A 20,480-nucleotide genomic window follows, 5' to 3' on the forward strand; every position below is an offset into this window, starting at 1 on the left:
TGCCTTTTTCAAGGTTCGGTTCAGGTTCGGATAACAAAATTCTTAACGGCTAAGGCTAGATGCAAGGTTCTGTAAATAATAACGGTTAATAGCAGTTTAACGGTTCGGCTAATCCCTCCTCTTATCATGATTTTTAAATGATACTTTTTTAGAATTTTTGTAGATATCATAATATCAATTAATATACATGAATAGGTGTTTAAACTCGTTATTTTATTTATCCAGTCGACAACATTTTTTTTTATTAAAAATCACGATTATAAACATGACATTTATTTTTAAAGCTTATCTATTTTTTAAAAAAAATATCAGACAAAAGGATATGCCCTCCAACCTTCGATGGGTATGGTTGCTGGAATCAAACTTTACCGGGCACCAGAACTTTCATAGATTGTCCAGATTATGTCACGGGATTCGATCCACAAAGTTTACAAATAAACATTTACATATTTGTTCAATTAATAGAAAGATTTTAATTTTAATATTTTTTTCTATCATAAAAGTATTAATTGCTCCCATATAGTATTGTTTTGGGTCTATTTTTAAAAGGCCCGATTAAGATTTTAGCCAGGACGGGCCATTTTTAAAAATTGATCTAAATCGGATCATTGTATTTTTTTTCAAAAATCCGAGTCGGGTCAAAAAAAAAATTTCAAATCCGGGCCTTGTATGGGGTACCTCTGTAGGCTGATATATACATAACTTATAGGGGAAAATTTTGGTTAGGACTAAGTTAATATTCTATAATTGAATTTTAGTCTTTATTTTTTTTAATGAAACTAGCACATCTAAAAAATTATATTAAAAATGATTTTAATTATATTTTTAAAAGGATTTTTAAAATAATAATTGGTCATTGATAAAAGTAAATCTTAATTAATCTCATAATATAAAGTTAGCTAAAAAAAATAGGATTTAGTTAATAACCAAAAAACTAAATTTGATCATCTAAATCTAAGTTTATGTGTAAATTGGAAGTAGCTTAAATATATTTTTATAGCTGATAATGGATTTAATTTACAGCTCATTGTGATGTTATTAAATATAATAATAATATACTATGGTATAAAATAGAATTCGCTCAACCGAGAATCATATTTTCCTCAATCAAGTAATAGAAATCCAATGATATCTTAATCTGGGCAAGTGCCATATATAGGATTTTATTTCGGAGAGGGTGATTGATAGGTAATAACTCCCCTCTCTTAAATATGTCAAGGTGGTCAATATATATAATGATTGCCTTAATATAATTTTTTTTCTATATTGTATACTTTGACATATTTGAAATAATTTATACCAGAGATCTTACAACTATTTTAAACCCCAGTAGTCCGGTATAGGATCTCTAACACGGGGGTGGGTATAGTACGATTTCGTCATTTAAATTTCAGGGGGGGGGTTACCTCTATAATAAAATCATTTGATATTTTGTAACCCGGGAGAAGTCGTCTGAACGTCATTGGCTTAGGGGATCTTGAGGGATTCAGATTTTTTATTAATGGTTTCATGGAGAAGTCGAAAATATAAGAAGCGAATTAAATGTTAAATCCAGCTCACCGCTTATTTGTTAATTTATATTTTCAAGCTCTGTCCATCCTCGGGTCATAATTTGATTATTTTTAGGTTTTACAGAGCCCAACCCCGGTTTGTATTATATTTTTAAATCCAGGCTAAATTCTTTTCCCCATTTTTTCCTTTGTATAGTTTGCTTAAATGTTATCTGACAAATTATTTGTTTATAAAATAGGATGAAACATTAATTTTATTTGTTCAAAATGAAGGTTTCCACTAATGTTGTTCAACAGCTCGATTTGAGACAATTTTTAAAAACGGCGAACTAAATATTTTACTTTGAAAAATGTTACGCAAGCCTGATGATTTTGGTTATAGGTGGCGCACAAAGGTTTGGACATTTATTGGCGAAATCTCTATGCTTAGAAAATCTTCCCGGCTAAGATATTGAATTTGCCAGTTTAAAAAATCAGTTCAAATCGAGTTGAATATTGAAGAGGGGTTAACTTTATATCTACAATGAGGAAATGTTAAATATATGCCATTTATTTTGCTTAAAAACAATTATTTTGAATTGCTAATTTGGTATATTCTGCAATTTGAATTTATTCTATCGGTAGATATCTAGAAATATTCGGTTGAACAGGATTTTAAATTAGTTTCATAAAACTAATATAGTCTATATATACCCTTTGATAAAACACTTTAGCAACTACTTTACCTTAAATAAATATCCCATAAATCTCAGAGGATTTTTTTATACCCGCTACTAAACCAAGATTTGTAACCCTAATTCACTAATCTTGCGTTTAATAAACTTTAATACTTAATATGGGAATTTTTCAGATAGAATTAAGCCGAATGTTTTGAAATTGGATTTTGACCGTTTTATAGCTATTGTCTTTATAAATTACAGGAATTTTCGAGTTATGATTATTAGTGCAAAAAAGACTCATAAGCTACATCTATATATTTTTCAATATACCCATATTAGGGAACAAAGTTAGGCTATCATTTACGGCACTCTTGGTTAAATGATAAGATATTTTTAGCGGAAATTTATTGTAGCATGTTTAGAACACCTATCTTATTAGTTGTAGACAATTTTGCCGTTGACATTTGTGTCATTTATAATTTATATAAAAAATGGAAAAACGAATATAAATTATTATAAATTCAAAATTTCATATGGGATACATTTCCGGTAAAAGATTTTTTAATTTAAATAGCACCTAAAAAAATGATATAAAATAGAAAAAAAACACATTGCCGCTACTCCATAAATTAGAAAACATTTTTTACGAAACATGGGTCTAATAGATCCAGAAGTTAATTTTTGCATTCATTTACAACCAGGGTTTAGCATTTGCTCTGGGAAATTTTTTCCTATATTTTTATAAAAAAAAATTTGAACATTGCTCAAAGATGATTTTTTTACAAATAACATTTTTCATTTTGCTCAAAAATCTTCTTTAAGAGTGCTCAATAATATTTTTTTATGAAAAGATTCTTCAATTTTTTGATCATTAAAGATTTTTTGCTCAAATTTTTTTACGAAAAGATCTTCAATTTTTTTGATCTTTAAAGATTTTTTGCTCAAATTTTGGGCGGAAAGAATTTTCAAATGCTTATTTGAAAATTGTTATACTCTGTTTATATTTATAACAATAAAAATAGGGTTGTTAAATGGCTCATTTTGAGATTTTTAAAAACGGCTATCGCATAATTTTATTAGAAAAATATTAAGCAAGCCTAAAGATTTTAGACATATATGGCACAAAGATTTGGACATCTATTAGCGAAATCTCGAGTTTAGGAAATATTTTTATTGCTAAAATATTGAGTTTGCCGTTTTCATTTATTGGCTCTAGAAACCTTATTAAAATCATTTCTAACCAATAATTTGAACCTCGTTGATTTCACTGAAATCAATTTAGCCAGCCCTCTTGCGATTTACTATTATTGTTCTTATCTTAAAACGGTTTAACTAACGAATCTACTTTTTCTCATAAAATTTACAGTTTTTAGTTCAATAATACGGAAAAAGTTGTAAAAATATGCGCATAATATAATTTCTTTATTTTTTGCACCATTTGATTTTAATTATGAATATTCCTCTTTGAAAAAAAAAGAAGTTTATTAAATATTATAATGATGCTCAAGAGAATTTCGTTTAAAATATATTAAAAAAAATTTTTTTTATGCCTTTTCTTTTCCTTCTAAATTCCAATTCAAGGAATAATAATGGAACCATAATACGCTATTTTTCGGACCGAAAATATTCATAATAATTTATTTATGTATATATATTTTTTTTTGTTTCGTTTGTCAAAAAAATATATTTTTTTTAGAAAAATAAAAATGTGGTCGTAAATTAAACCATTATATTTTATATTTATTATAATGAAAAACTAGAATCTGAAAACCACGTATAATAATGTTAATAAAATATGGGAAAGATAATAACGGAACATAATACTAATAAAAAAAAATTCTGGTTTATGAACATTAAATTTTGAGAAAAAAAAAATTTTATTAAAAAAAAATTAATACTCCAATGAATTTTTCGTGGAAAAAATAATTTAATTTTATAAATTTTCTGTTTTATTTTGGTGGTCGTTTTATTTATTTTTTATTTTACCAGCCAATTCCAATTGGAAACAAAAAAAAATTACATTTCGAATGAATTGAAAGAATGAAAAGGAAGATAATTTGAATTTTATTTTTTTTTTTTCTCTTTAGCTTTCACATTTTCTGGCGGTAAGCTCCTTCAATATCTCTCTCCACTTTATGTTATTCATACTATCTCTTTTATCTAATTTATACTTCTATTTTGGCTCTAACTTTATGGCACCATTAAAGTTTTGGCCTTCCTCTTTTACGTTTACCCATCACTTCCAAACTCTCAACCTTATTTCCTCTGTATAGTTCATAGGCCTTCTCATTGTGTGCCCATACCACCCAAGTCTGTTTACCATTATCTTAGTCTTAATGGGCACTACCTTTAAACTTCCTAGTATTCTTGTACTTCGCACCTTAGCCTTTTTTGTTACCCCAACAATCATCCTCCATCTCCATAGATTGTAGACTTCTCTTCTCTCGTCTGATTCTTTGGTTGGCCATGTTTCCGAACTATATAGAATAGTTGGTTGTACTATGGAACTGTAAATTTTCCCCTTCAATTTGTGTGGGATTCTTTTGTCAAAGAGCACTTCAGATAAAGATATCCACTGTTATTATAATTATAATTTTATGATAACTTTAAATTTTTAAATCAGTTTTTAAAAACGGGCCTTAGTAAGATTATAGTCATAATATTATTATAAAAAATTTAGAGATTTTGCAAATAGGTGGAAGAAAGGGTTGGACGTCTTTTTGCCAAATTTAGAATTTTACATAAGAATATTTTTGCTAAAATCTTAGGGCCGTTTTTAAAAATCGTCCCAAATCGGCGTTTAACAACAAACACAGTGAAAGTAAACTATAAAAATGAGTTAAAAATTTATCTATTGATGACGTTCCAATAATATTCTATTAATATAGCAAAATAAATGAACAAATTCGCACTAGTAGCCCATTACTAATTTTTATCAAAAACACAATGCTTCCTTGAATTATATTACTTGTATTTTGTATGTAAAAGATTCAATTATTTGGGGGATTAGTTCGTTCTTTTAAAACTAACATCATGAACTAGAATTAGATTAAAATGGTCGACAAATATGAGATAGGAATATATATATTTTTTATGAGTAAGGTTATAACTGGGATGAAACTAAGAGTAATTAAAAGTAATTTTTATTTCTGATTTTGTCTTTCAAACCAGAAAAGTAAAGAAAATTGTCAAACTAAAAATTAATTTATAAGTTCTATTGATCTTTAAAAGAAAAGCATCCAAGATTATGTTATTATAATAATAGTGAAACTGAAAATGAAGGACTTATGTGCCAAATCTAGGCATTATTTGCTGGTTTGAATTTTTTTTTAAAAAGGGATGATTGATTGAATTTATTGATTTATAATAGGAAATCGTGTTTCTATCGGAATTCTTGTGCAATTTGGAAGGTTAATATTCTTTTTGCGAGATTATATTGTAAATATAATTAAACACCCAAAAATTAAAATTGTATTCAAATTATTTTTCCAAAAAATAAAATGAAAATCGAAAAAATCAAATTAAATAAATATGTTTGAGATATTTGTTTCTTCCGAACCCAAATTGGTGAATTGATAGCCATTTTCTATGAAAAGGTATATTTAAATTTAATCACATTATTCGAAGAAAATGCATTAGATGAAATTTTTCGTAATTACGTTACTTGTTGGAAATTCTAATGTATTTCGATTTTATTTCTGAATTTACAACTAACTAGCCTAAATTGATATTATAAAACATAAATGCAATTCGGCCAACATTATTTTAGCTACGTCAATGCATAAGAGGATTTAATTATTTTGAATTTTGATATTATAGAATTTATTAATGTATTTTGATATATATTATTGAAAGAAATTGAGTCCATTTTATAAATTAGATAATTTTAATATAATTCCATTATTTAATATTAAAAATGCGTTGAAATTGGTTTCATTTCCTAAAATAGATTTTTTTAAAATGTAATTTTTATAAAGCATAATTTGAATTTGTGACACCTTCTTTGACAATCCTTTGTATCTTTCTCTTTTGACCATCATTCACGCATATTTACTTTTATTTTCAAAAGGATACATTTGAAAATCAGAAATGGTTTATATGTATAAGGTATATTAGTTTAGTAAAAACTAAAAGTTCACTATTAAAATATATACTAATTACAAATATATGCTGGTCATTTAAGTAGACTATAAATTAATTGCACTTAAAAAATAATTGCACGTCACTATCGGTTATCGCTAAATTAATAATGTTTACTAATTTCTTATATACAACAAAAACTAATTGGGTAATATTTTTTTGGTAATCATTTTTTAAAAATTTAAAATCTCTAATATACTACATCTAAATTTTATCCGGTTTAGTATAAAGCACAATTTATTCTAGATGATTTAATACCCCCCCCCCCCCTTCCAGTCTATACCAAAAAAAATGAAAGATATTGGCCATCATTTATATTAAATATGATACGCGTAAAATAAAAATTTATTTTATGATACACTTCAAGTTATAGTTTTGTGCATTTCACAATATCAACAGAAAATTTTTAAAGAGTCTTCAATAATTTTGGAACAGTAAAAAAGGCTCAACCCATAATAACCTAGAGACCGAGATGCCCCCAATGCCCCCAATGCCAAGATGATGGTATTTTAGGGTTCCAGGGAGTTCTAATAATCGGATGCATTATTTGATGGAACTAGCAAGGTTGGACTTATCTTACTAATACAAATAATCATTCTAGCACAGAAAGCAAATTTCTTTGATAGCGAACTAAGTTTTTCTCGGAGATGAAAATTGAACCGCGAAACATTAAACTATAACCGTTAATATCTAGAAGCCTAACCAAATCTGAAACGTTAAAAATTTACTCACCCAAACCTGGAATCTCTAAAAATGTTGCTGCGCCGGTTTGAATTTTTTGATATTACATCTAAACCCTAATAAAAAAAATTTTATTCTAAAACAAATTATAGCAATTATTAATAATATTATTTTATAATCTTGTTTCTTGGGACTTGTAGTCTAACTTCCTTTTTTAAAAAATTATCATTATATAACAAAAATATAAAAAATTTAAAAAAAAACTCCTTTAGTATGTGTTGCATTCTCATAATGTAAATAATTTCTCTTATCAGATATAATAAGATTAACTTCGAAAGAGAATTATTATTACATTTACGTTATAAGAATAAAAATAAGAAAAAGAAATATAGTTAAATATTATTCATAGAGTAATCGATGGCGCTACTCTTAAATTCAAATAAAATATATAATTTAAATTAAAGTAAAATTTCCATAATCATATCTGGAGAATTCACCAATGGAACGTTGTTTATTCTTATTATTCCACTTATGAAAGTGTATAGTTTATTGCAAATTTTTTAATTACCAAAATTTTGTTGGAAATTTTTAATAATTGCAAATTTTAAAATCTTGATTGTATTTATTTCTCCTTTATAGATAATATAATTTGTAAAAAGAAAATCTGGAATATTTTAATTGTATACGGGCTTGAATTTTTTTAAGGGAAGAAATAGTGATAAAATATTTTAAAAAATGTGCTTCTCTTTACATAATTCTAATATATTGTAGGTTAGAACCGGTTTTTAAGAATCATTATTTATATTTTACGAACCGAAACGTTATTTTTATCTAATTCTGAACCAACACCGATATTCTTTACTGTTTAAATCCATATTTAAAAAAAAATGATATCGAGATTTTTAAACATTATAAATTTATTTTTCGATGTTTTAAGTTTTTAAAAGTCAATTTTAATATATAGCAATAAATTATTTTATTTTTGCGAGATTTCAAAAGATTAAAAAAAATATTTTTTAAAAAATTAAATTTAAAAAAAAAAAGGAAAACACATGGACATAATCATAATAAATAGGTTTCTTTTCTAAGTAATTTTTTTTTTGTAAATCGAATTTTTTTTTGAAAATATTTAATCAGTTCTACTACTTAGGCCTTGGCTAGAATATACATATATTTTATTTTGCGAGATATTATAATTCAATATTTTATCAATTTTGTTGGCAAATTAAAGAAATTATCATTACTTAAATTGTTTTTTTGCATTTCAAAAGATTAGATACGAATATGATAATTAATTTGATTACTTCAATTGTAAAAAGAATGATTATTTTTTTAGAAATAATAAAAGTTAATTAATTTTGCCTTTTTTTTAAAATGAAAATATCGTATAAATAAAAAACAAAGGTTTGTAATGTGCATGTTACAACTATACAAACTTACCTAGTTTACAAACTAAATTAATTTATAGGTTTCTAGTTAACGAACTGGCTAAGAAATATACAAACTAGCTAACTAACATACGTGTAGACTGCAGATGTGTTTTTTCCTTACACAAATTTAAAGGAGGTATTTAGGTCCACTTACTGTAGACCCTTGGCTATATTATATTTTTATAAAGATAATTTTGGAGCTATTTTTTTTTCTTATAGTTGTTATTTTAAAAAAATTATTAACTTTTATACCCATTATCCTTTCAAATTATTGTTTATATTGATACATTTTTGGAAGGGAAAGGGGTGTGGAATGCGTTGAAGGATTTACTTTTTATTAAAAATATATTAAGAACGGGCAAATTTCCGATGGGGAGGGAAATTTCTCACTTTCCAATTCCTCGATAACAGGATTGAGGCCAATTAGACAAGTACTACTTTTGGGTACGTTTCAAGCAATCTTTGTTTGATTATGAAATAAAAAAAGAATAATTTTTAATAAATATACTCTCGTTTCTTCTCATTTTCCCGAAAAATAATTTTAAATTCACTTTCTTGAATACAATGAATATCGTCGGTCTAGAATTGGAGTGCTCCACTTGCGCAAATGTTTAAAATGAGAAAATCAACATAAAATAAAATATAGGAAAAAGTTATTGATCAATTTTGACAATAACTTTAACAAAAATTAATAGTTTTTAATCTTTTTTTATATATATATGGGAATAAATAATTTATTATCCATTTCGAACTCAGAAATTTTGAAAATGTCGAGTGGAGCACTCCTATTCTAGACCGAAGATATATATATTGCGATATATTGGCTCGTTCGTTAAATAAAATACACATACATAGGAAAGCCAGCTAAAGCGCCATTTTGTGGTTTGTACGTCGATTACATTGATGCGCGTTTTATATAATGATAAATAAAGACAATTAGTCGATGTGCAGACCACAAAATGGCGCTACAGCTGACTCCTATGTATGGACACATTTAATAAGTGAACCGCCAGTCTAGTAGTATATATACATCATTGTTTGAAGGTTAATTTTTTAACCCGTTTCAGACTTATATTCTACACTCTCCCTAAACGAATCAAGAAAAATCACCCCATCTAAAATTTTACATCCTATTTCCCAAAATTTTCCCTTATCCTCCTCCTACGATATCAAATCCAATTTTATTCAGATGATGATTAACGTCCTGCAATTTTACTGACCTGAGTAGGCGTTCCAGCTGGGATGAAGTTCAAATAATTAGGAAGTTGAACCGTTATTATCATTAAAACCTGATTTTAACATGGAAATTCATGATTTGCGTTTTCTCCCAAAGATGGATATGTATTAAAGCCATACAAATCGGCCCGAATCACCGCCTTTAAATCTTTAAAATATTTTGGACCAGGCTCGAAGATATTTTTTTTAAAATATCTAGCCGGACCTGAGCTTGAATAATATTTAAAAAAAGAACAATTTTATTTATTATAAAATCCTTATAGTTCTTACTATAGGAGCAGAAGAAAGCCTATTGTTTTTCTAAAAAAAAAACTTTTTACGCAAGCTTGATTTTATTCATAGATGGCATAATTGATATCTATTGGCGAAATCTCGAGGCTTGGTCAATATTTTTATGGCTTAAATATGGAATTAGCCGTTTTTAAAAATCGGCACAAATCGAACCCTTTAACAATACTAGATGCAAACTATTTTTACTATTTTTTACGCAAAACTAAAATTTTTACCAATTTTCACGTTACCATTTGAAATTTATGGCAAAATGCAAAGGTCTTCAATTTGTAAGTACAATTAAATTCATTATTTTTTTAGCAAAAAAAATTCTAATTATAAGGAATATAATAAATTGTTATTTTATTCCTATATAAATCCCAAAATTTAGGGAAAGCATTTAAAGACTGCTTACCTGATGGCACGTGGTACAAGCATCCCTTCACTAATAAAACTTGGTCCAATTATACTACTTGTATAGACATAGGAGATTACGAGGTAAAGTTATTTCCAATATAAAAACAATTTTTTTATACAATTTTTTTTTATTATTTTGGCGAATATCTTAATTTAAAATTGGCTATAAATCTTGTCGTTTACCAACACTAATTTTAACCACTTCCCATAATTCAAATAATAACCAACAATAATAATTACAAAAAAAAATTCTAAATTTAAAACAAACCAGCAAAACCAGTGTCATTTTAAGAGACTTTTGAAATTATATGATTCCTCATAATAAACTTTTTTATTTGTAAAATCAATTAACACTAGCTCAGGAAGAAAGTGATAAATCTATACATCATTGGATATTCAATATCGCTCATTTTTATACTCCTTGCAATTTTCATATTTTGGAAATTCAAGTAATTTATTTTATTTTCTATACATTCTTTTTACCAAATTTTATCTTGCTCCGGTTTCTTATTGTTCTCCATTTTCTACTTAAAGCTATAGTATACAAGTATAGCCCACTAAATAATAGCCGTTCCCATTTTATAATGTTTCCACATTTTTAGGGGTTTATTATAATTTGAATGGGTTTTTGGAGGGAAGTGTTTGACTACTTCGGCCTTACAAAGGATCACATAAAATATGGTTTCACTAATGTACATAATAAATAAAATATTTCTATATTTATACTGTGATCACGCTCATAACCAAGACACATCCCCATATCCCCCACTCTCCCCCAAAAATGTATACAATATATCTTTATAAGGAAGATTTGAAAGTAAATAAGTACGACTATAATTCAAAATTTTTAGAAAAAGGCATTTTAATTTAAAAATAGTGAAAATCCAAAATTATTTTTACAGCTAAAGGCCTACACAAAGCGGACCTAAAATTCTCCAATAAAATTTATGAGAACTCACCTAATAGTGCTCCCCCTCCCCTTAGGAAAATCACGGATACGTTTATGACTGTGATCTACAGGCTTTAAATAGGTTCTCTTCATAACTTATTCTAAACAAGTAAAATTGAGGCTTATTGCATAGTAAAATTTTATAAAATTTACTCATTTAAAAAATATATTCAACGTAGAACTTTAAATTGCACAAGAATTCGCATTCATCAACAATTATTCATTTCGTTCATTGGTAACAATCTCTCTCGCATAATTTTGCATTCCTTGACTATGAATCCTGCTATATTACTACAAAATCAAGTTTATATTTACTTTTCAGCGACATTTTAATATGCTATCTTCTTTGATAATTTTAATCCATTTGCTTTCATTATTAGAATCTTTTTCATTATATTATTCTTGGTTGGAGTAAAAAAAATCTGTTCTTAGCTGTGAAATTACTTTATTATGTGATGTAAAGCGAATAGTTTATAAAAGACTGCTAACATAATGGTACATTATTGTCTGGTTAGCCCTAAGTTCCATTAGGAATTTATAATAAATGTTAAAATTTGTTATTTAAATATTTAAATTGGTTCCGGCTAAACCATAAAGGTTGGCTTAAAAAATACCCACATTTGAGTACCCAATTTGAATGGAAGTGGATTCGAAAAAGACTAGGTGAAAATTTCAGCATGTTTATTTTTATGATAGCATCAGAGAAGGATCAAGGGCGAGGTAAAAAGAGACTTTACAGAAAGAAAGAAAGGAAAAAATAAAAAACTTTATTAAAGTGTGGAAAATAAATAATGGGCAACTTAATAAGAGGGTGGCTGTAGAAATGACCACTTTTGAGATGTTTCTTTTTTCTATAAAATTCTTTGATCATAATATTTAGGTTTCATGTCAGGTCCTTCATATAATCGCTCAATATTTTATGACGTGCAATTACATGTGGATGTTCTGCGAGGGCCTCTACCTTCATACTCTTATTATAATGGCTCTTAGAAATCTTAAACACATCCTATCTTATTTATGCATAGTAGGATGGGGTAAGTTTTAACCGATTATTTAAAAAAAAAATATTAAACGAAGTTAGATAACCTTTTAAGCCTCATTTATAGAAGCGATGCATAAATATTACTAAATTATATCGTGGCGGTATTATGTCTCGCGTTATTAGCGCGCTTACTATAAATGCAGCGTAATACCTTTAATGAATAATATAATTTAACTTAATTTTTTTTTGTTTTGTATTTTATGAGTAACATAGATATAAAATATCTAACAGGATTAAATTAACTTTTAATTGTTGGAATTTAACCATTAAGTTAAAGGATTCATCGAATACAGTCCTTATAAAATTTTATAATGTGCTAAATTTCCTTCCAGTTAATTTTAAAACATGATTTATATTTGGTTAATTCTCTGGTTCAAAAATTTATACAGTTTCTTTTTAGGTTGTTCTGGGGGCGGGGGGGGGGGTTAATAAAAAAAAAGTAATTGTTGAAATTATAATATATACTTTTTTGTAATTAACTCATAATTATTCTAAATAAAAATATTTAAGAAATTTTTAATTAAATTAAATTTCTTTATGATTTCGATTCCTTTATAAAATTTTATTATATCCATTCAGTTATGGGTTAGAAAATTATCACTTTGCATTCATGGTTTATAGGGTCCTTTTATAATATTCATTTATTTAATTATAAGAAAATTATTTTGATTAATTATAGTGAAGGTCAAAAGGACTGGTTAAAACCACTTCATATTCCAAAATCTTTGAGTTTTAGAAACTGAACTTATTCGGTTATTTTATTTCTCAAAATCGTTACCGAATTGATTCGCATTGTGGAGCGGTCTAAACCCTGCCCTGGTTGACCTTAAAATATTTTTTATGACTCGCTTAAAAAAATATATATATATTAATGATAAAAGGTTTGCCCTTCATTATGATTATAGCGTATATTACAATGAGGAAGCTCTATCAGCAAACTTTATCGTAAGTTTTCAAAAGGGATTATTTTTTTTTACCATCTAAATTTATATATTAAATTTTGTGAGTAATATAAACAAAAACTATCTTCATAGACGTAGCCAAAATGGGGAGGGGGCAAGGAATTGCAAGTTTTGAAACACGAATTCCCTCCCAATGTTTAAAGATTATTTGATTGGTTGGTTTCGTTTTTTTATTAAACTTATGAAATAATTTTTAAAATAAATTTAAGTCCACTCTGCTCATTTTCGCCTGAAAAATTTAACCGTTCACCTATTGTTATAATAATATTTTTGACCCACCTGCCCATGCCCGCTCATAGTGATAGCGGACTGATGTGCTAAAAACTCGTGCGTTACAGATCTCTAATCACGGTCTAAAAAATCAAATCAATTTAGCTATTGGCTTAAAATTTAAAATTAGAGCTTTCAAGTTTGATAAATTTTGAGTTTATGACTCCGTTATGAAAGATTCAGTTTCATATCAATTTTAAAATATAACTCGATTCAAGATATGACTAGATTCAAAATAAAATGAGATTGCAGCTATATAAAACTAAAAGAATAAATTATACCATTAAAGATCGTAGAAATCAAAAGATTGTTTCCCAAACGGTTTAATATAGGACAGAACACGAAATATTGGCATAAATTTTGTAATTTATTGTTGAGCCAACTTTAACGGAGATGATATATTAAGAATAAAAATAACAATTGGGTAGATCAAACATTCTTAATCATGTCGAAGGCCGGTCAAATGAGGGGTTCGGGGTGGCCCAGAAAATGTTCAATACTCCCCCCCCCCCACCGGTAAATCCTGGCTACGTACGATCTATAGAAATATACTTTTACTATTTTAAAAAAGGTGTTGGACTAACGAATCAAAATTCAAATGGATAATTAACGGACCTATAATTATCTCAATGATAGTATGAATAAAAAAATTACATTATATATACAATATTAAATTGCTTTTCAGAAAAATCGAATTCATTATTTCTATCAATAACTTCATTAAATAAAAGAAAGAAAGAAAGAAAGAAAGAAAGAAAGAAAGAAAGAAAGAAAGAAAGAAAGAAAGAAAGAAAGAAAGAAAGAAAGAAAGAAAGAAAGAAAGAAAGAAAGAAAGAAAGAAAGAAAGAAAGAAAGAAAGAAAGAAAGAAAGAAAGAAAGAAAGAAAGAAAGAAAGAAAGAAAGAAAGAAAGAAAGAAAGAAAGAAAGAAAGAAAGAAAGAAAGAAAGAAAGAAAGAAAGAAAGAAAGAAAGAAAGAAAGAAAGAAAGAAAGAAAGAAAGAAAGAAAGAAGAAAGAAAGAAAGAAAGAAAGAAAGAAAGAAAGAAAGAAAGAAAGAAAGAAAGAAAGAAAGAAAGAAAGAAAGAAAGAAAGAAAGAAAGAAAGAAACAAAGAAATAAAGAAACAAAAGAAAAGAATTTGAGTTGTATCAAAAAGAAATATTTTATTTTTACTTTATAACTATACTCAAATATAAAAAGTTAAGTTTTGTATTCCTTTGCAATATCATACGGATTCTCGTGGCCAAATTAACATCGATCAATAGCGCAGAGAGACATCAAACCAGGTTACAGTACCTATATAATATGCGATTTTTTTGCATTCATCCACAGAAATGATGGTCATTTCTTTTGTAATGTCTTCTTTTTAAAAATAATCATTTCTCAATTTTTCGATAATATTTTTTCGGTTGGTGATCAAAACTACCAAATATTCTTCACGATTTACTTAATTTAATTTTTTTTATATAAAAACGAAATCCTCAGCAAAGCCGTTAAAGCGACGTTGATATTATTACCTCTATTGGGAATTCACTTTTTGGTGATGCCCATTCGTCCACCCAAAGGGTCCCATTGGGAGGCACCTTACGAATATTTTTCTGTAATCTTGGTATCTTTCCAGGTTTTATAATATATTATATATATATAATGAAGGTAAGGTTGTCGATTTAATTTAGTGTTATTTGTAAATAAATGGCCTATTGAAAATTCGTGTTATACTTATATTTTTATATTCTAATTTTTGGTATATAATCAATAGGGATTGTTTGTTGCTGGAATATTCTGCTTTCTGAACGGAGAAGTATACAGTATTAAAATTTTTTATAAATATTATTGAATTTTTTGCTGAGCCTTTTATTTTTGAATAATTAGGTGATAAACTGTCTCAAAACTGCTTTCAATTCATCCTCATGTATTCCTTCAAATAAAACCAAATATAGTCAAGTTACTATGGTAATATTTAAATTTTATTACTTAAGGCTACATCCAAACTTGATTTTTATTTCTTTTTTTTCAGTAAAACTTTCAAAAGTAAAAATACAAGAGTTGTTAAAATATCTAGATAAAAAATGTGGTGTCTGTATCTATCTAGTTATATATTATAAAAAATATCTGTATATGTATCTATAAACTATTTTAGAGATATCTTGATTATTTTTAGATAGATTTTGATATAATTTTATTTTACGTTTTTTATATAAAAATAATGATATTTGGAAATATTATTTCCGAGTTAATTTTATTATTACAAATTAGACAAATTTTATTTTACGCGGTGGATGACGATGAGAATATTTTATATTTATAAATCTAACAATTATTACTTATATTATAATCATTTAATTATACATTTTGTTTATAAGTGTTAACTTCAATGTGTTTTTTCCGGCAAAGTATTATTTTCAACTTTAAATCATTTTTTGACTGATTTTACTGGAAATGTATGCCATCATATTTTTGAATACCTACCCTAAATTTCTGACAATTTTTCTATGAACTTTTAAACTTAATATATTTATCAGAGACCTGCAGGCCCGGCCCTAAACCCGGGGCGGGGCCGTATTTTATATTTTTTAAATATACCCGGGCCGGGCCTAAATAAATTTTTTTAAACATATCCGGGCCGGGACTAAAAAATTTTTTTTAAAATATATCCGGCCGGGCCTAAGATTGTTAAACCCGGGGCGGGCCTTAATATTTTTTATAAAAATTTTTACATTATGAGTTAATGGTTATAAGATTATATTATATTATAGTTATGATTAATATAATATTGGGTGATGGTTAACACTACCTAACACCCACAGATCGATCTAATTATTAATTTCCTGCAAATTTATTCAAAGTATTAATATATTTTTTTATAATTCATATCTAAATTTTTACAACATATTTTACCAAAACAATCAAATAAAGGAATATCTTAAATAAACCCCAATATTCAAGTATTATTAATATATTTTTTTATAATTCATATCTAAATTTTTAGAATATATTTTACCAAAACAATCAAATAAAGGAATATCACTTCTTGAAGTTTTACCTTTCAAAGCGAAAAAGGAGAAATAAAATTGATTTTACTTAATATAAAGCATTTTTTAATTGAAAAATTTGTTTTACTCCAGTATCATTTTATTTTTCTTTTTCTCTGTCCCAAATTCAAGCAATTACGTATGTAGTCAGGGACAGATCGCAAGATGACGGAAAACTATATAAAAGATTATATTAAATTACAATAGGCTCAGGAAGTAAATGAAATACCATCGACCAGTCAAATTACGACTGTTGTTAAACAAACTGAATCGTTTTATGATAAATGGGGCGATGGTAATTCTGGTAATATGTCAATACCCGTTGATGAATATTATAATTACATAAATAAAAAAATAGATGAAACATTTAAGGTGGATAATTTGTTAGAGTGGTGGGCGGCTCATCAAGTGTAAGCTGTGAGTTGAATTTTTCCACTATTGGGAGAATTCTTGAAGAAAGAAGAAGTAATCTTCAACCTGAAAAGGTAGATATGCTTCTCTTTTTTCATGATAATTTGTGAATTTTTAATATCTTTCTTGAGTATAGGGTTTCGTCAATCATGCTGGTTTTTTACTTTGCAAACTGTCAAATATTTATTACATTTATTATATTTACCTTGAGTCATGAAAGTTTTTAATCCAACATTTTTCATTATTTTTTTTACAATATTATATAATACAATTATCTTTTTTTGTTAAAAATTTATATTTTAAAATAAATTATATTAATATTGTGCAATTAGATTATATTTTCAAAATACTATTTATTATACATGCATTTTTTTAAATAGCGATTTATTTTTATTTTATAAATTAAATAGTAAATACAATATATTATAATCTCAAAATATTTTCTATTTTTATAAATTAAATATTAGTTTTATTTTATTTAAATGCAATATAAAATATAGTATATGCTCAAAATATTATTACCATTTTTATGAATATTAGTTTATTTTTATAAATGCAATCTAAAATATAGTATATGCCAAAATATCCATTTTTATAAATAATAGTTTTATAATTTTTATAAATTCAATTTAATATTCTCAAAATATTAGCTTTTTACATGTATTTTTTAAATAATAAGCGATGATACTCGCTGAAAAATATGGTAAAATACTTCATAGGTGAATTTTTGTATATACCAGGTCGAATATAATTTTAAAAAATTCCGAGCCGGGCCTTAAATTTTTAAATCCGGGCCGGGCCGGTCCTTAAATTTTTAAATCCGGGCAGGGCCGTAAAAATTTTTTTTAAAAAATATCCGGGCCGGGCCGTGCAAATGGTACCTCTGCAGGTCTCTGATATTTATATTAAATTTTTCATATATTTTTTTATAAGTTATAAATGACTCAAAGGTTAACAGCAAAATTGTCTACAATTTCAATTTATAAGATAGATATTTCAAACATGATATAATATATTTCCGGTAAAATAAGATTTTTAAATTTAAAAAAAACGCGTTCAAAACATTATTTAAAGTTGTAAAAATAACACATTGATCTTAACATGTATTTTGTTAAATAACAATTATTTATAATTTAATTATATTGTATATGTATTATTAAAACTTAACAATTATTATTTATCATTCAATGATAATTAAAAAAATTATATTTAAAAAGAAAACAATATATGACATAACAAGAATTAAAAAATAATAGTGCTGTAAACATTACTTCAAAAAAGAAACGCGTTACTCCTTACGTCTGAAAAAAGTAACGCGTTACTGTTCTCTTTACTTATGGTAAAAGGAACGCGAATTACTGGCTATTCAAAAATGTAACGGGCTTGCAAAAAATAATAAAAAATAAGATATCTTTTTAATAATAATTTTGATTTATATATAATTTATAAATAAAATAATAAATTATAAGGTACGAGTGTTGTTAAAAGCTACTTTTATAAGTAGCGCGGTATCGCTACCGTTACTTTTTAAAAAAGTAGAACGCTATTAGCTACTTCTTACGCTGATATAGATGCATTCATGCAAATATATCTAGATACCGATACATTTTTAGATGATTTATATGTATTATTTGAAAAGTATATTTTAACATCTTAAAAATACCTTATTGAAAGTGTTCCAAAATAAGTTTATATATCTTATTCAATCGATAGTTTGGGCAATTGACTAGTTATTTTTTATTATAATTAATCAGTTTGAACGTAGGTTAAATTGCATCAAAAATTTAATTTTTGCCTACATTAATCGTAAATCGTCCTGTTAAAATATTTTTTGTTTTGTCATAAAGTCTCTTAAATTTAACTCACTTATCTTTTTTCCATTCGAATATCCCCCCCCCCCCTAATATTAATATTAATGTGAAAAATTGAGGAAGGTTACAACAATTAAAAGCAGGAAAGCGGAAAACATTAAAACTTTTAAGTAAATTATATAAAAAATTTTTTTACACCATACACGCCTCGTTTATAGGAACCGCTATGTCCTTCAAGCGATACGCAATTTATCTTTTATTGATATCATTGCTCTATAAAGCGATTCGATTTCATTCACATGGTTACTATAAACGAGGCCCAATACTAGGTCTAAAATTGTTCAAATAAATTATCTTTTTTGGCATGATTTCAGTATGGGCATCTTGGAGTTGGACTAGAGAGGGAAACCAGACAACATATTTAAATTTACTAAACAAGAGCCCAGTTTTGCATTAGCTCTGTACCTTATATGGCAGCCCATTTATCCTTAACCTCATCTAGAGATCGGTTTAAGTAAGAATGGTTTAAGTAAGAATGGTTCTCACTGGGGATTGGATCATGGGTTGCGCCTTAATTTAGAATTCTCTGAGCCACCGCTGCCATTCAAAATATGCTGATTATTTTGTAAATAATTCAGCCTAATTACCTTGAATGGGCAAGGTTTAGGCATATATATTTTTTGCTAAATACGTTGTCTTTACCCTACATCTTGCTAAAATGTAATAATGTTTGCAAAGACATACACCAATAAAACAATGAACAGTAATATTATGTGCCTAAGTTAATATATAATTCTTTTTAAATAATTAATAAAATCGAGTAGCTTTTTAAAATAAAAAGTTTAATTTAACGTGATTAAAACCCGATTTCTTGTATGGAACATTCATATTGTTATTTTTATCATCTATATAACTAATGCTTATAATAATAAAAAAAAATAACTTCTATCTAATAACTATTGCATGTCTCAAAAAAATAAGAACATTTTATTTTCTCAAATTTGAAAAAAAAATTATATATAGAAACCCATATGATCAATTCACTTTTACCCAGTCTAAAAATTTTGTAAAAAACAAAATTTTATTTTAGAAAAATTTGTCCAACACTACTACCGCTTCTTCTATCTGAATCTACACAATTTTTTTTTAAAAAAATGGAATAATTAGTGAATGCAATATTTTGTTATTTGTTATAGTTATATATTTATAGTATTATATATTGTAAATTGTATTTGTAGATAAAGTTACGTTTATAATTATTATTTATAATTATACAAATTTATATTAATATATTGTAAAACATATACTTCATGCCAAATTATGTTTAAAAAAATATTCAACCAAATTTTTTTCTAACAAAATTTATAAACTTATATAATAAACGTTTTATTGTTATTGTTACATAGTGTACTATTATTTTCTAATACGAATCGTTAATATAGTATGACTTAATATATAAGGGTTTGGTCAAAACATTGAGGGAAATAGAAAATGATACTAAAGTAAAATTTTATCAAATAAGTCATGTACTACCTTTTTAAAATACAGTAATTCCAATGGCCCATTAAATGTTTTTTTAGTATTTAATAAATCATTGATTATTAAATATATAGGTTTTACACCCATTTCCTGCAAGTTTTTCTATTTTTTAAGGCTTGATAT

The 20,480-nt window shown here is 26.4% G+C and overlaps 1 protein-coding gene across 2 annotated transcripts in view; it reads left to right on the forward strand.

Annotated features, from left to right (window-relative positions):
* The window catches only part of LOC135930560 (calcitonin gene-related peptide type 1 receptor-like), a 36,516-nt gene extending 16,406 nt beyond the window's left edge, over positions 1 to 20,110 (forward strand). The window contains exons 2-13 of one of the 2 annotated variants that reach the window (XM_065467379.1): positions 313 to 426; positions 10,319 to 10,425; positions 10,702 to 10,793; positions 11,473 to 11,596; positions 12,174 to 12,327; positions 13,217 to 13,280; positions 14,139 to 14,202; positions 14,765 to 14,850; positions 15,050 to 15,185; positions 15,324 to 15,365; positions 15,437 to 15,517; positions 19,909 to 20,110. In XM_065467379.1, the coding sequence (XP_065323451.1) occupies positions 313 to 426; positions 10,319 to 10,425; positions 10,702 to 10,793; positions 11,473 to 11,596; positions 12,174 to 12,327; positions 13,217 to 13,280; positions 14,139 to 14,202; positions 14,765 to 14,850; positions 15,050 to 15,185; positions 15,324 to 15,365; positions 15,437 to 15,517; positions 19,909 to 19,947 (1,103 nt within the window). In that variant the 3' untranslated portion in view covers positions 19,948 to 20,110. Of the gene's footprint in view, positions 1 to 312; positions 427 to 10,318; positions 10,426 to 10,701; positions 10,794 to 11,472; positions 11,597 to 12,173; positions 12,328 to 13,216; positions 13,281 to 14,138; positions 14,203 to 14,764; positions 14,851 to 15,049; positions 15,186 to 15,323; positions 15,366 to 15,436; positions 15,518 to 19,841 lie in introns of both variants that reach the window. The other variant, XM_065467380.1, reaches the window with a different exon arrangement.
* Positions 20,111 to 20,480: the final 370 nt, after the last annotated feature.

Source organism: Gordionus sp. m RMFG-2023, chromosome 5, assembly GCF_954871325.1.
Source record: "Gordionus sp. m RMFG-2023 chromosome 5, tfGorSpeb1-WG-v2, whole genome shotgun sequence".
Lineage (NCBI taxonomy): Eukaryota > Metazoa > Nematomorpha > Gordioida > Chordodea > Parachordodidae > Gordionus > Gordionus sp. m RMFG-2023.